The 17,383-nt window shown below is 40.0% G+C and overlaps 1 protein-coding gene across 1 annotated transcript in view; it reads left to right on the top strand.

Annotated features, from left to right (window-relative positions):
• Window positions 1-11,389, top strand: part of LOC117960163 (contactin-associated protein-like 4) — a 60,301-nt gene extending 48,912 nt beyond the window's left edge. The window contains exons 18-24 of the mRNA XM_034897840.1: window positions 1,828-2,067; window positions 2,803-3,033; window positions 5,641-5,774; window positions 6,440-6,527; window positions 7,372-7,587; window positions 8,931-9,002; window positions 10,870-11,389. Coding sequence (XP_034753731.1) covers window positions 1,828-2,067; window positions 2,803-3,033; window positions 5,641-5,774; window positions 6,440-6,527; window positions 7,372-7,587; window positions 8,931-9,002; window positions 10,870-11,066 — 1,178 coding nt within the window. The 3' untranslated portion in view covers window positions 11,067-11,389. The remainder of the gene's footprint in view (window positions 1-1,827; window positions 2,068-2,802; window positions 3,034-5,640; window positions 5,775-6,439; window positions 6,528-7,371; window positions 7,588-8,930; window positions 9,003-10,869) is intronic.
• Window positions 11,390-17,383: the final 5,994 nt, after the last annotated feature.

Here is a 17,383-nt window from a genome sequence, read left to right on the forward strand (position 1 = left end):
GTACCTCATATTTTCATCGTGCTTTTGTTGTGTTATCTATTTATTCTGTATTATCTTTTTGCAGCACTTTGGAAACTTTGTGTTTGTTAAAAACACGCTATTTAAATAAAGTGGGTTGAATTTGATTAAGGTTAGGAATTTAGTTGTTATGGTTAAGGTTAGGGTATGGGGCTAGGGAATTATGTCAATGACGGGTCCCCACCATATAGACCCAGCCAAGAGAACCATGCACTATATGTGTGTGTGTTTGTTTGTGTGTGTGTGTGTGTGTGGGTGAGAAAGACTGTGACTGTGACACGGCCTGAAATGCAAAGAAAAAACATTACAGTCTTCACTCCATTTTGTCCATACATACGATTTTTATTTGGAGAAAAGAAATTATCAGTTTTGGACACAATGACACTAACTTTAACAGAAACTAAGCAAATAGTGTCATGAACTAAAGCCTTCAGGAAAACTTCACGCTAACGCTCTGCTTCCCATCCTAGTTCACACTCTACAGGGATCACGTTGCGGTGCTGTCTCTGGTTATTGATCCGCGTTAAAGCTGACAAATGACAAAAGTGGGATCAATCAGCCGTTAACAATCCTTGTTCCTAAAGCTTAGCAATTTAAGGTATACGGGCCAAGGTTATGGAAGCAAAGCATTTATACGTGTACACTTAATAAACTGAGAGGAAATCCTCACAAAGTGAAAGAAATATTATCAGTGAAAAGCCGTTTGTAGTGGTCAGTTGTCTTGCAATAACCTTGGTACAGTGTTTGAAGCCAGTCCATTAGTTAAGGTAGTCCCTTCTGGACGGCTCCTGATAAAACTCTGGGTCCTGATATGAGCCTCATCAACTCTGCAGTCCTGGAAAGCTGTTAATCTCATCCTAACAGTCTTGAGATTGCCAGCACTCTTAGAAAATTATATTGTAGCAGAGCCTAAACTCTGAGGACAGTTGGAAGAAAAACAATAACTTTTTTTAGTTTAAATTCTGCCCTGGAAAAGGGGAAATATTTCCTGTCATAGTCAGCCAGCCAGGCAGGACAGGAAGCCTGTCAGACAGATTGACAGCTCCCCTACTTTCCAGATATGAACACTCAGTATGGTGCTCAGCTGGTAGACAGACAACCAGTAAAAGTCAACTCCTTAAATTGTTTTACCTGCCAGTTTGTGTTTCATGATGTTTCATCAGCTGATTATTTTAAAAGTTCAGTATAAGATTGGTGACACTTCTTTGTTTCTGGAGGTGCAGAGGATATTTATGTTTATAATGAAAATCAGATATCGGTCAGTGTTGCTCCCCAACATCACAACAATGATACAATTTACTTTTCCATCTCCTCCAATGTCCAAAATTCTGAAAATGATCATACATTGTCATTTACATTAGATCTATTGAGTTGAGCTGTTGAACAGGCACATGTTCTCCCAGGTTTTGGCATTGGACGCATCAGCCTCTGCGTAAACAATGTCTGAGACCCTCTGTGGTCAAAAGCAGAAAAAAGGGTGATTCAAATACACAGCATAGTGTATGTTAGTAATTTCATTGTTAACTTATTGAAAGAAAATCTATCTGCAATTATTTTGACAATAGCTGAATAGTTTGGAATCCTGTATCAAGCAAAATATGTCAAACATTCTCCAGGTCCAACTTCTTGACTGTGAGAATTACACCACCACATTTACCACATTTCTGTGTTTTCTATCATTGTGACTTCAATGTCTTTGAGCTCTGGACTGTTGATCGACACAACAAGGTATTTTGAGGAGAGTAAAACAATAAAACAGATAAGATGCATTTCAGCAAGTTGAAGTTCACTCTTTGTGTGTGTCTTTAGGAGGCACGGCGTCCAGGCAGAAGGGCTTTCGGGGTTGCATTCGCTCTCTGCAGCTGAATGGCGTCACCCTGGACCTGGAGGAGAGAGCGAAGATCACCCCCGGGGTTCAGGCGGGATGTCCAGGCCACTGCGGCAGCTATGGCTCACTCTGCCAGAACCAGGGCCGCTGTGTGGAGAAGCCAAACAGCTTTTCCTGTGACTGTGGCCCGTCTGCTTACACCGGAGCCTTCTGCGAAAGAGGTACACAGGGTTAATCACTTATCCCCCAGCAGCAGCTGAAGAAGGGAAAGGATACAGATTTTGAGAGCATGTTGTGTGCAGTAATAAACCCTTTATGTTCAAAATAGGAGGAACTGTAGGAAGAAATGTAATGTTGAAAAAAATGATCTTGTTCCACCCTGTGTGACAATATCCAATACATGTTGTATCCCTTCCACCTCTTCTAATCCCTGTGCATCATTGAATACACTTTTTACATGAAATTTAGCCTGACACATTTGTTATCTTTGGAAACTGTGGGGCATGGTAAAATTAAAAATAATTAATATGCCCAGCTGTTGTCTGTTAAAGCTCCACAGGTGCATCTGCGACAGAAATCACAATTCTCCTACATGACATGAAAGTGTTATAATTGGTAGCCACGTATTCTTTTCACCTGTCAGCTGCGTACCTGTGGCATGAGCTCACTAATTAGGTGTTGTTAGTGCTGCTGAGGTGCTGCAATTAATTGTTAGATCCAGAGCAAAGACATACAGTAGCCTATATACTTATACTTCATACTATATACAAATTTAAATGCAAATCATACCGTCTGCAAAGCAAAATAAAGCTGTAAACCAAATTTTTAACAGCCAAATTCAAAAATTGCACATCTCACACGTAGAACACAGCTGTTTACCATACTGCAGCTAAAAAAACAGCTGCAGTAACTTTACTTTGTAATTAAACTTTTGAACATTATCTCTCTTCCTGCAGAGGTTTCAGCCAGCTTCAAGTCAGGAACAGCCATCAGCTACACCATGAAGGAGCCGGTGTCCAATGAGCTGAACAGCAGCAGCAGCGTGCTGCCCTCCTCCACATCCTCTGACATGACCCTGAGAGCAGAAAACATCTCCCTGGGCTTCAGGACCAGCCAGAGTCCCGCTCTGCTCCTCTACGTCGGCTCCTACCACAGAGAGTACCTGGCTCTGCTGCTCAACAAGCATGGTTAGCACTTGTATACTTACTTATTCATTTCTGTTGATGCTATCTATGTTGCATCTACTCATTTGGTTTGGCCTTTAGCATTGTCATGGGGCTAATCTGCCTCTCCACTAAATGTAGGCGCTTGTTTCTTCCTCTATTTTACCCTTGTAACCTGTTGTTCACTGGATTTCACTGGGTGACCCTGAGTGTTCCAGTGGCATCAGTATTTATGATAAACGGTTCCTAAACAATCAGGGTTTTAATTGACACAATCTGCTGCGTTAGTGGCTCTGTAAATCCTTTGAAATAACATGAAAGAAAATTATTTTGTAAAACCTTCGATTTTATCTGAGTTTGTGTTACTTAGTTGTGATGCTTTGTGGGGAGGGATGATGTAAAGCCTCTGAACTGTCGGATAATGTGCTTTATGCTCAGATTTGACATTTTGGCTGTTGGAATCATCCATAACCCCCTCTTCTTCTCCAAAAGAAGACTTCCTGTCAGTCGTCTCCTTTGTCTGCTCCAACTCGTTTCTGTTCACTTTTTGCTCTTCTTATGGCTCCTTTCATCCAGTTTGCCTCTCCTCCGCTGCCATTCACGTCAGTGTTTCATTAACTTCTGATTTAAGACACGCGAGTGGCATGTGGGGTCATGTAAAGGCCAAAGAAGTCTAATAAAACTAGATAAGCTGGGAATAGGCTGGAGGAAGCTGGTTGCCGGCAGTTCAGACTTAAAAACACAGGTTTCTTTGGGTGGTAAAATGTAGTGCACGTTTCAGTGAGGATCAATGGGTTTGGGGCTGAGTGCCACAGACAATTTGGAAATTACTGAGAGGTGGACTAACACACTGTTGGTTTTGGTCTTCTCATACTACAGTGGTTCCAAATGCAGGTTAGAGGCGATTTGTTAAACAAAAACAGTGTTAGAAGATAGATGTCCTCAAGAAGTCAGGCACGCACAAATGAATAACCAAAAGACGACATGGAACAAAAGACCTAGAAGAGCGATGCAGGAAACACAAAGAACCCGCACAAAGCACAAGACAAGATAGAAAGGAAGCAGAGACTAAATACACAGGGTAACAAGGTTAACAATGGACAGGTGACACAAGGGAAATGAACAGCTAGGCTAGAGCCGGGCGAAGGGACAGCTGGGCCAGGATCCAGCGACAAGGCAACAGGAACATGGGTCAGCCAATCAGGCGACTGAACACCGGAAGCAGGAATCTCTGTGGCACCGAACAACAGCAAGTCTCAAGAGTGCCTGGCACTGGCAAAGTCTCAGGAGTGCCTGGCACTGGCAAAGTCTCAGGAGTGTCTGGCACTGGCAAAGTCTCAGGAGTGCCGGTCAGTGTAGACCTCGGGAGAACGGGTCAGCGTAGCCACTCACAAACGTGACTCAAAAGCACTTAAGAGATAGAGAACTGGTCAGTTCTCAGTTGTTAGAAACAAATTTTCCTGCAATTTACAACCACCAGATGTAACTGATTTTCTTCGGGAAAACAAGGGCATGTGGAGATCTGATGTTGCATCTTTTGAAAAGGCAGAAAGTTTAACTTTTCACCACTTACAAGCTTGCTGACTAACCATGTCAGTGGTGCGATCTGAGTCTGTCAGCCCTGTAGTCTAGTGACTTGTTAATTGTGGTTGTCACAGTGTAAAAACTGTTCAACTGCCTCTTACTTTTCTCTAAGTGCGGTACAAAAGTCAAGCATTAAGGGTCAAAAGTATTTATTAAGCCATAAAATATAAATAATGCATGATTCGAAAACTTTGTCATATTCTTTGTCTCTCTCTCTCTCTCTCTCTCTCTCTCTCTCTCTCTCTCTCTCTGTTTCTCAGTCTGTCTATCGTTGTGTCACACTGTGGCATCAGGATTACATGCGTTCACAATTGTTTTCCAAGATACTGCATTCTCATTTGAATTTCTATAATATGTTCATATGCACTAGTTATTGTGCACATAGAAATTAAGCTTTCCAGTCTTTTCTGTACTGCATGTCTTATTATCCATACAGTAACATACGCAGACATTGTGTGCATAGGAATGGCATGGAATCATACATTTAATTTGATACAGTGTACCATTATTGTCAGTACTTGGCCCTAATTTTCTAAATAATTAATTAGTTTTTGGTTTATTATTCAGCTGCTATTGCACTAGAACATCCAGATCCCTAGAATCCCAAGCAATGTACATTAGAGTAGAGGACTGGTAGGAGAACAGTTTCAGCAGAGTAAATAACTGAACATTTCAGTGGTTTACTTTTGCTCTCGCTGAGTGGCTAAGATGGCTTTTAGCAGTTTACAAAAATGTGTTTATTTTTTAAGTTAAAATCTTAAATATGACCACTTGGCTGGATTAAATATTTAAAGGGATTTCCCAAATGAAGAACCATGGTTTGCTAATGGTATTTGTTCATTATTTGTTGACATTACTGCTGGGTGCCAAGAACCACTTAAAGTCCATGACAAATTTAATTGGATTTTTTTTATATTCTTTATAATTTTCTATAGAAACGTAGTTTTTTGTTCATGAAACACAAAATATGCTTAATTAATAAAAGCTTACTTTTGATACATTTTTATCAGAAAGATCTTAGGATCCCGTGTTAATTTGTGTGTGCAGATATGCTGGAGGTGAGATACAGACTGGACAGCGGCAAAAATGCAGAGATCCTGAGAAGCAAAGTGAGAAACCTCGCCAACGGACAGCTACATGCTGTCAGCATCAGGAGACTGGCATACGCCGTCTCTGTGCAGGTAACTCTCACTAATATGTTTCTCTCATTTGGTACTGAACACTAAGTCACCCTTCAGCAGCCAGCGGGAGACGTTACAAGATAACAGCGGTGACTAGCTGCAGGAAACACTCAGCAGATAACAGAGACTGAGCGGGACAAAAATATGGGTTTAGCAGCTTGGAAACACCTGACAAAGTGCTTTTTGTCTTACCTTCTAAATAAGACTTAGCCTTCTGACTTTGGGCACAATATCTTCTTGCTTGTAAAACGCCTAGTAGCCTTTTTGTAGACTATACTAATGTTGTGGCTCTTTATACAATGACATCATCTTTGCCTGATGATAGTTTCAATTTGTATGCTGATGATACACAAACAAACACCACCTATGGACCTTTAGTTCCCTGTTTCACTAATTCTTATCTTAGGTCCTTGTAGTACAATAGCCAGAATTTCTCCCCATCTTAGTACATTGCATCCTAGCTCAGATGTAGTAAGTTGTGCAATAATGAGGAAAATCACCAAAACAAAGCATTTTTATCTACAGAAACGTATACATTTTAAATCAAATTACTAACATTTTAAGTTGTGCAATCAGTCGTGTGGTTCAAAGTATTTACCTACCTGCGATGTTGAGGTGTTTTTTTCTGAAACTTGTTTTGAAGTGAAACCATAATTTTCTTTCAGATTGACAATAACAATAAAGAGGACTTCAACCTGACGTCGGATGTAGAATTCAATGCCATCAGGTTGCTGGTTCTTGGCAGAGTGCACGGTAAGTGAGATAGCTACACAGACCCACACAAGGCCTTTTAAACATCAGAGCACGCAGACCCATTTTATGAGAGGTTCTGCCTCATCAAACAAAGAGCCATTGGAAACTTCCATCACGATGGTTGGAACCCCTGAACAGCTGTTGTCTAGACGATGTAGCAGGTAAAACAAACATAGAGATAAATATAAATGCCCGGCACTAAGGTGGACATTATTCAAATCACCACAATTTAATAGGTGGTAGGTTAGACCTACCTAACACTAGTAATACAACAGCCCAAGACTCTTTTGACTAAGAGAATAACAGAACAGAATACAAGTTTATCAATTATTAATCATTGGCAATCCCTGATATAAGACAGGGGTAGACAAGAAGGAAAGGTTCTAATGTTTATGACGTGAGAAAGTTAGCGTATTTGTCAGCTTGATCCAAACATATCATCAACAAATAATATTCATTCAATTACTATTATTATGCTTTTTGTTTGCTGTCATATAAAACACTTTATACACAGCACGCTGCAACATTAGCTAACCAGAACTAAATACAAAGTACAGAGGCTGATAGGAAATATCGTTGGTTTTACAAAAGCCTAGCATTGCCAGACCTTCCTCCACATCGCTGCGCAGCAGGGTCTGGCTAGTCCATCTAACAGTCCGGGTTTATTGGCATTTCTTTAAACCAATCACAATCGTCTTGGGCGGTGCTAAGTGCCGGACACAATGATAGTGCCGCTCCAAAAAAGGCCTAGGGAAGGAACTTTTTTTGGTGGAACATGTGTACATTTAAAGGTTGTTTTAGTCTTGCAACAAAATATATTGTACATCTTTCTTTTTCTCTCCAGACTCTGGTGAGTTGGATCCGGAGCTGTCTCGGCTTGCCTCTCTGGGTTTCACAGGCTGTCTGTCGGCCGTCCTCTTTAACTCCATCAGCCCTCTGAAAGCTGCTCTGCTCCAGCCAGTCCCCAGCCCCGTCATCGTTAGTGGCCCACTGGTCCAGTCCAGGTGTGGCTCCACTTCAGCCAATCCCTATGCAGTGGAAACAACTCACCACTTATCAGGTCAGAGGAAATTGTTGTTGTTCCACCTTAGGCTCCATTTGTTCCTAATTACGTAATTTCAAGTGTGTGTGATATGTGGAAAACAATCCTAAATTGATTTATTACACTTAACTTCCCAAATGTTAAAAGCTGTAAAACAACAGACAAACAATTGTTTGACAGAACCAAATTGATGCTTCTCTCAGAAAAAAAAAACAATGCAGAGGATTGAAACTTCAGAATCATACTCACTTTATCTTTCCTTCCACAAAAAAAGCGTCAACAGTTTGAACTTCAGTTCAACTTTAACACTTATAAGAGAAAAGTTAAAGTTCGCCTGTACGTAACAGTTGTTGGGCTTAGCTCACACATTTTTTCTTCTTTTTTTTCTATGGCATATGTTTTTTTTAATGCAGGTCTTGAGGAAAACTGTCCTTTTGTTAGTAGAACTAAACTGGAACTTTTGCACATTTAGCTCATAAGCCAAATGGTTTTAATTTTCATATTAACATAAACTCAGTGCTCACTTTTACAATGCAGACTCAATTCTAAAGGTGTGTGTGTGTGTGTGTGTGTGTGTGTGTGTGTGTGTGTGTGTGTGTGTGTGTGTTGAATCTCTGCACATTGATTTACACAGTGGATAGCAAAAGCCAATCAGAGCACAGGAAATCAATTTAAAGGTTGTTCTTTGTAGAATAAAACAAAAATAATGTCAAATGTAGAGAGTGTGTTTGGAGATGTGTTTCCTGGATTTAGGTTCTAATTGTTGCATGTATTTCAGATTTAAGGAGTGAAAGGATAATGGTCACCAAGTAGCAAACCAAACCCCAAGCATCAAAATGTTTCCTTTGAAACCTTTGGCTGACCACACTGACACTCTAGCCCCATATTGGATGTAAATTCCTTCAATTAGGGCATCCTCTTTCTCAAGGGGTTTATATTAATAAATAGTAATGAGGTTATCGTGGGCATAATTTTCCTGTGTGGGTGCTGCTTCTCAATCTTTACATATGATGAAACATTTTCTAATGATGTAAAGACATTGGGTGAATGGTCTCTAGATGAGGATATTTATGCAGACCAGGGACTGTATGACTGTATATGATTCCTGTTATGTCTCTGTTGAGAATCTCTCTGCAGTACCTTTCTCCATTTCTATTTTTCACTTTACAAATGACCTCCTTGCTCCTCTCTCTTTTTTCTTTTCTTCTCATCCGCACACCATTTCTTCTTTGTCCTTCTCATCGCTCTTTGTATTCCCGTGTGATGCTTTCTCTGTACTTGTCCTCTCTTTTCTTTCCTTTTTTACTTCACTTCTGCATCTCCGTCTGTCCTTTATCTTCTTCTGTGTTTCTGTGCTGCAGGCCAGTCTGGATCAGTGGGAACAGGTCAGCCTTTGGTGAATGCCATCAGGAGTGACTCAGCTCTGATTGGAGGTATTGCAGCAGCAACGTTTTTCACTGTCACGCTGCCATTATCCTCAATCATGAGACTGAAACTGTCTGCAAAGCAAGCACAGATGACACGATGTACACGAGCTCAGTTAAGATCCAGTTAGAACTGACAGTGAGATGATGGATACAATTTAACAGTTGTATTACAAATTGCAATGTGTTCTTCCTTTCTTTTGAAATTTCTATTGGTTTAGAGTGTTTTCATGAAATGTGCATGCTGTGTAGCAGTTAGTTAAGTTGAATGAAAGCCCTGGGTTGTCGCTCAAACAGCGTGATCATGCCACAAAGGAAACCAATGGGAATACAAATTACTAATACTCTGAGTACAGCGACTGTGTTAATTTTTATTTTTTCGCTAACACCGGTCCAGAGACCTTCTATTAGCGGAAATTGCTCTGAGAGCCTAGAGTAGATGGGCTGATGGCACCACAAATGATGGAGGAAAAGCAATCTAATCAAATCTTTTTTTCCTGATGTAATGTTTCATCTCCAATGTGATTCTTCAGATCTAATCTGTTCAATTTTAAAAGAAGGTTTATAAAGATACAGAGCAAAACTAAACAATACATTTAATTATAATATAATACCTGCATGCAAAAATATCAACATTTAAATTCAAATTATTTTAAGACTAAAGTATACACTATTTAAGGACTGTCATGTAAATGCAGAAATGAGATTTCCCATGCTGCTGAGAGACCTCACAGTTATCACATTAGCTACTGAATGAAACATACATTATTTAGCAGGGATTTACAGCAACTATCTACTGATGTATCTATCTATTGATGTAGTTGAACCCCTTTAAAAAGGACATCATATTACGACTTGACATACATTTGTTGTATGGGGAAGCTTTTATTTTAAAGACATTTTCCTCTCTAATTGACCTCATCGTTATCATTACTGCCACTGTTAAACCGATCTTCTTCCAGGCCTTTTTATTTGAAACATCCTTTTTTTTTGTACTTTTGTTGCAGTACAATAATAACGTTAAATTATAAATGTAGGAGAACCACAAATTGTCAAGGGCTCTGTCTCAATGAAATCGTGTAAATTTCAAAATCAAAATTTTCAAAAATTCAAAAAAACTAGCAAGCAAAATCCATGCAGCAAAACACAGAGAAGCCCTGAAGGAAAAGCTGCTGCAGATGCATGCCGAACTGAAGCCAACGCTACACAGGAATGTCTGCAACACAGCAACGTTAAATCTATCCAAATCAGACCTCCAGCCAACCCAAATCCACAATTGCTGCTATCAACATTAATTAATTGTGCTCTGGAAAGTTGCCAGACCTTGAGCAGTTTTGCAAAGGAGAATTAAGAAAAAGTCTCCCACCGTGTAAAGATGACACAAACGTATTTAAACAGAGTTGAAAAGCGTGCCTCTTCAAAAACTTTAAGGGGTAAATCCTTTTGGAGTTGTGTTGTTTTGTATTTGTATCAAACACAGTCCAATGTTGTAGATTTATTGTGAAGAAAGTCTTTTTTCCGTTGAGTAGTCTCAAAAGTTCCTAATTACTCCGCTCTCATACAACATTATTTTAGACCTACAACATGTTGAGTCTTTGTCAGACCTTCCGCCACAGCGCTGCAGATGAGTCTGGCTAGTGCACACAGCATTCTGGGATGGCAGAAAGTTACTGTATGTGCTCTGGTTTATTGGCATTTCTGTAAACCAATCCTAATCATCGTAGCAGTGCTACGCGGAGGACAGAGCAACAGTGCTTCTGCAAAATATCCTCGGGAGGGAACTTGACCCTCCTCCGCAGCGCTGTGGAGGAAGGTCTGGTGATGCGAGACAACAGCTGCTGAGCTGCTATAACTTGCCATTTCCTCTGCTTTGCAGGTGTAATAGCGGTGGTGATCTTTGTGACCGTGTCTGCATTAGCCATAATGGCCCGTGTCCTCTACAGGAGGAAAGGGACGTGTCAAGGCCAGGAAGTAAAAACAGTAAAGCCTGAAGACAGTCCAGAGCGGGCGCTGAGCAGCCAGACAAGTTCACAGAACGGTCCGAGCGACAACCAGAAAGAATATTTTATTTAGGTTAAGATGGAGATTGGGAGCTGAGGAGAGACAGAGATGCCTTGTCAAGCCTCAGTGCTTTACACTACAAACTGAGCCTGAGCAGAGGCTCAACAGGAAGACACAAACAGAACTAATGCACTCATGTTCTGTCTTCTTTTGTTTTGTTTTTGCTTCTGTGGTTGTATTTTTGTAAAGACTGTATATATATATGCACAAGAACAAAGTGTTGAATTTATAATATACGTCAATACTGTCGGTAGAGTTAATATTTAATTATGTAAATCTTCAAACGATCACTTCCTACCAACCAGTCCATTGTCTGTCCCATTGAAAGGACTGAATGAGGATGGGATTGTTGGGTCCGAGGCCATTTAAATACATTTTTCCACATGGAAAAATAATGTTTGCTGTTTTGAGTGAGAGAGCCTAGTTGTTTAAATTTTCTATGTGTTTTCGTGTTTTTCATTGGATGTTTTGTTTTGAATTCTCCTTTATCCAGTATGGCTAAGCAAAATGTATCCGTTCAAATTTCTCATTTTCTAAAAAGGTTTATTAACCCACCATGATTCTCTTAGTTCTCAGATTTTACTTTTATATTCCTTTTGCTATAAATTCTATTTCTTTCTGTCTCTCCTGCCTCCAGCCTGCATATAGTTCTGAATAGTAAAGGAAGTGAGACAGATGAACTTACTGTGGACTTTCTGTTGCCTATGGACTCCATTTCAACTTAAACATTTTATGTTTTAAGGAGAAGTTATGGCCTCAACTCTCTTCTCTTCTTAGCTTACAGCAGAGCTGTTGGAGAGGACAGATAGCGACCACAACACACAGGAGTCGACTGGCGGTGAAACCCCTTAAACACATGGACGTTTAAATCCCCCTTTTTATTCAAAGACTTTTATTGTATCTGTATTTTAGATGTTTTTGAATGCATTAGGCTTTTATTTGTTTTATCAAATAAACGTGTTAAACTCTGCACAGAATTCTGTCTCTTTGGTTGCCCATTGTTGCTCCCCACCAAACCAAGAGCCCTAAAACTTTGTTCCAAATACTTTTCCCCCATTATCCCTCCTCCTTTTACACTTGAGCAGGTTACTGGAGGGAGAGGAGAGGCTTGACAGCCCGGGAGAGGTTTAGGCAGAAGGCATTTGTATCAAATTCTGCCATTTGTTTTGCCTTTTTCAAAAAGCTGTGTACCCCAGCTGTAAGGATTTTTAAGTTTGAAAAACTCCCAAGTCCATATTTCCATTTAATGTGCATTTATTTGAACATAAAAAACAGTGATATGATCAGCTGCAGCCTTGTTCTACAGTATGTTATGACAAAGCCCTATCTGTAAAACAACATTGGAGCAGCTTCATACAGTATCAACTGTTCACTGAATATTTATTCTAAATTGTTTTGAAGAATCAGTGTGTGGTTTTGGGTGTCAGAGGCTTGCTTTGTCTCTTGGCAGCTTGAGGGTAATTATAATGTCAGAGAGTTTGAGTGACTCACTGTGAAATTGTAATTTGTACAGTTATTTTAGAAAGAAACAATTTTGTTCAGTGAAAATTAAACTGAGTTTGTATCTTTCCTTTTAGCTAAATCACAATCCTGCACCTTCATTACTGACTTCAATAGCAATCAATGAACACAAATGAGATTTATAGGTTGATTAATGAACACCCTTCAAAGGCGAGTCCTCCAAAACACACAACAATGTATGTCACGTAGCCCTACCCTCTAAAAGGACCCACAGGAATGTTACAGAAGTAAGTGAAATACCACCTCATATCTAAATCAGCCTCCTGGGTGGAAGTCCTTGCTTATGCATGTTTGGCCCTTTAAGAGTTGCTTTTAATAGGTCTATTCTTCACAGTGTCACATTTCTGATGGATTTTAAAATGCATCTGTCTGCAGAGAGGAGATAACTTCACCTTTTGCTGCTTTGTGAGGCATTCGTGTGCTGGAGAAGTCATGCTCATTCTTTTCACAGGCTAGCCTAGCTAGGGGCTTAAATGATAACACACGTACCCTTTACTCACACACAGACAGACGGACTCTGACTGCGCGGTTGTCAGCAGGTATTATTTACATGCTTCTAATACCACGTTATTAGGGAGAACAACAAGAGGACTTGTTGCAACGGCACATGCTGCGGAACCAATTCAGATCATAAGTCAAGATCATCACCTTGGTTATTCCAAGTGAGGGCAATCATATGAGCATTAAGTTTTTCCAACTAAATCTGAATTATGTGACAATGTGATGCCATATATCTTATTATTAAAATTAGACTGCATTTGGAAAACTGACATCACATCATTTCTAGGAGAAACTGTAATTATTACATGGCAATGAAACAGAAAAGAAACAGATTCTGAAAGGGGCCAGGGCAAAAAAACAGGCTTGTGTTATTTTTAAATAGAGTTCTTCAACGAATTCAAGCTGGGTTTTGGCCCATTTTCACTGGCATACTCCCAGACTGAGTTAGGTTGGGGCTCAAATGTGGTGTAAATATGACTTTTGAACATTAAAGGTTACCAGATAAGATTACAATGATATGTTGATTAAATTACTATGTTTTTTTTTTGTCTTGCTTCATTACACATGACACCATTCTGCATCCCCTGCCCAACCCCAAGCCCTACATACAAACGTATGGGTAACACTTCAACTTATGTAGGTGTGTTTATGGTCAGTCATACATGAAAAAATGAAGAGTAAAATCAGTAAGATAGGAATAATATCAGTATCAGTAAAATCAGTAAGCCTTCTGCAATTTGTCAAGTTTCTGTTCTGAACTCAACCTTTAGCAAAGACTGAGAAGGTTTGGGACTCTGCTCTTTGGCATCACAAAAAAACAGCAGTCAACAGCTGCTCTCATCAAAAAATATGGCACATAAACTATAACCATAACTTGTCATGACACTTACTAAAAGAAGTGTTGTCATAAACATTAATGACTTTATTACAATGTTTATGACACATTCTCTTCTGTTGATACCTTCAAGTAAAGTAATAGTTTATTGGTAGAAATTCCAGGACTGTGACACAGAATATTCAAATTTTATTGTTAATTTTGAGAGCGACGCACTTAAGCAGACCAGAGGTACAGTCAAATGAATAATGGAAGTGTTTCATTGGGGCACGGACACACACTGTGTTAAATGGAGGTTTTTAAAGGCCCAGTGTGTATTGTGTTCAGATTATTATCAAAATTGGTGTTGCTGTTATGATGGTAAGGAATGAGGACCAAAATGCAGGGAAAAGGAAGGCATGCAGGAGGAGCTAAATGTTCAGTATTTATTTTCCAAAAAACTAATACAAAAAGCAAAAAACAAAGTCCAAAAAAAAGCGGTCGGGGGAAAAAGGCGAGACGAAAACAGGGAGCAAAGACAGGAAAAAAACTCACAGGGAAACACAGGCCAGAGGAACGGGAAGACACAGCAGTACACAGACATGTCACAAAGAGTAACAAAACAATCTGACAAGAGACAAAGGGAACACAGAGGTTAAATTCAAGAGGTAACGAGGTAACGAGGAACAGGTGATACATCAGGTGAATCCCATTAGGGCGAGGCAGGACTATCAGACAGACAAGAAGTAAAACTAGAGACAAGACGAGACGGACACCAGACTTCAAAATAAAACAGAACATGCAGACACTCACAGGGGATCATAAGACAGAAACCATCACACAAGACCAGGGAGGAAACTAAGACACAAACACGAGGAGACAAGACAGAACCGAAAAAAACCAAAGGAGGAAAAGAAAACAAAGCAAACACCCAAACCATTAAGATGCCCGTTCACAAACATATCCGTTTTCATGAATATTTACCACCACCATCAATTCCAAGTATTCCTATTAGATGTAGTAGACGCTTCATGTTGATGCACAATCTTGAAATACATTAGCCAGTAAGGGACATGCAGGACATGCTGCTCCACCTTTCACGTTCCACTGTTACATGATAAACTCACAGATTCTGCTAATCTGCTAATGGGTATCGTCGCCAGTTTGAAGAAGGAAACAGAGGACCACACATATTCAAAATCCGAATTTCAAAGAGAATTGAAATGAAAATGGTGTTGAATATAGCAAGAGATTGGCTTTTTGAGGCATGAAGGTACCGTAGCTGTAATTCGTACTTTGAACTGCATAGTGGGAGATAGTTGATTGCAATATATGATCTCAATGCTAGATGGGAGAACTTCCTACACAATGGACCTTTAAAAGTTTAGAGATTTCAGAAACTGTAAACACATACTTGCAGAAGAGCTTTTGTGATGTTGTGTTCTCCTATTAACACTACAGGATCTGCATAATTAACTGATGAAAGATCCCATTGGACTGCAGCATCACACACAGACACAGCTTCAAAAACCACCTGATTATAAACGACAGCCCAGACCTCTGGCTCCTTATCACTGGAGCATCCATCATGATCATGCAGGGAAATGCATCCAGAATATCAATGTGACATTTATTGATGTTGACAGACTTCTCAGCTGTGTGCTGCTGCTGCTGCCGGCCATGTCACAGCCAAGATCCCACTGTCCCTCGTGTCAGCTGGACGGGGCTGTTAAAAAGGCCCTGCTGACAGCATGTGGACCGCCCACGTTTGCACACTGACAGTGCAGTCGTCAGGGATCAGCAGCATGCAGGCCACAGGTTGGACTGCTGAAGCGAAACTCCCACTGAGTCAAATTTAGCTCATGACAACTTTTTGTCTTTTTTTCCTCGGCTGCAGCATCAGTTGAAAAAGAAACAGTGCGACCACATGACACCTAAATCACAGAAACATTTTCGCAGTTCTAGTTGTCAAGGGATGGTTTTGTTTTTCAACTTTATTCAAAGCAGTTACACTGATAGTTACCCACCCACACCGCACCAGATATCACAGCATGGCTGTCAACCCTCTCTTCTCCCTCCACCTCTTTTCTCTCATCTCATATTTCCCATGGTGCATGTTGCAGAGCAGCAACAGATCATAATTACAAACCACATATTAAAATTATACAACAATAATGCCTCAATTTGCCAGTTATAGGGTGCACACCATTTTCACATGGCTACATTTTTTACAATTTAATTTCTTATTCGATTTCTTACACCTTACCATCTTACCAACTTCACCACCAACCAATAAGCAACATTTTTATAATCCACAAACAGATAATTATTGATTTATGTTTGACTTCTGTTTTTCTACAATTACTTTAAAAATTATTGTAGCGAGGTCTGTTTTAGAGAGGAAATGCATTATGCAACTGTAACCAACTTAGAAAACATGCACATATCAACGCTTGACAAGCTTACAAGATTAAAGTAACATGATTATTTAAAGTTACCATAACTCATGGTCATCATTCTGAAATTTTGCAATTCCTGAATTTTTTTTTTTTAAGCAAATCTAGATGCAGATTAAAAACTTAACGACGAAAAACTTGACGATGTTTCGTAGGGCTGTGGAGGAAGGTCTGGCAAAGCAAGACTAACATCAATGTGACTGAAATACAACCATCCAGATATTCTAAGTGTATATGCTAGCAATTTTAACATGTAAATTACTTTAAATGTTAAACACAAGTGTAACACTTACAGATAGTTTAACCTCTGTTAGCTGTAGATGTCCCACAACTTCCAGTCTACATCTACTCTTCACATTCTCACTCCTATTGCAATTGCAATAATGGGTTTGGGAATAGAATAGTCCACATCCTTGATGTTCCTATTCCGGGATTGTTCTGTTGCCGCCGGAAAATCCGCCAGATTTCACTTATTTAGGCCGGATATCCATTGCCTTGGAACTACTTTTTGTTGGCATTTTAAACTCCGGTTGATTTAGTAGGACTCCGGTCCTTTTCTCAGATCTCTGCAGATCTCCCCTAGCCTGCCTATGGGCCCCCTGTGGCTAGAAATGGTGATAGGTGTAAACCAAGTCCTGGGTATTCTGCTCTGCCTTTGAGAAAATGAAAGCTCAGATAGGCCGATCTGGAATCTCCCCCTTATGAGGTCATAATGGGCAAGGTTACTTCCCCTTTCTCTGTTTTGCCCTCCCAGAGAATTTGCCCCCCCATGAGAGAGAGACATCATGGTTTCCAACGAGCAAAGTGACAGTTGGTCAAGGCCACACCCCCACCCTCCACATGCTAACACAGGGGACAATAACAGAAAGAAATGGAACCTCCTGCATCTATGTGCTGTTTGTTGGGACCTTGCGTCCCGTTTCACCTGTCTACAGCACAATTCTTTCTCATGCCATGATGATTATAAAATGAAAGCTCTTGTTCAGGGTTGATTTAGCTGGCCCGTCTGTAAGAACCACCATCTACTGTGGATTAAT

The sequence above is a fragment of the Etheostoma cragini genome, chromosome 17 (assembly GCF_013103735.1).
Source record: "Etheostoma cragini isolate CJK2018 chromosome 17, CSU_Ecrag_1.0, whole genome shotgun sequence".
In the NCBI taxonomy this organism is placed as follows: domain Eukaryota; kingdom Metazoa; phylum Chordata; class Actinopteri; order Perciformes; family Percidae; genus Etheostoma; species Etheostoma cragini.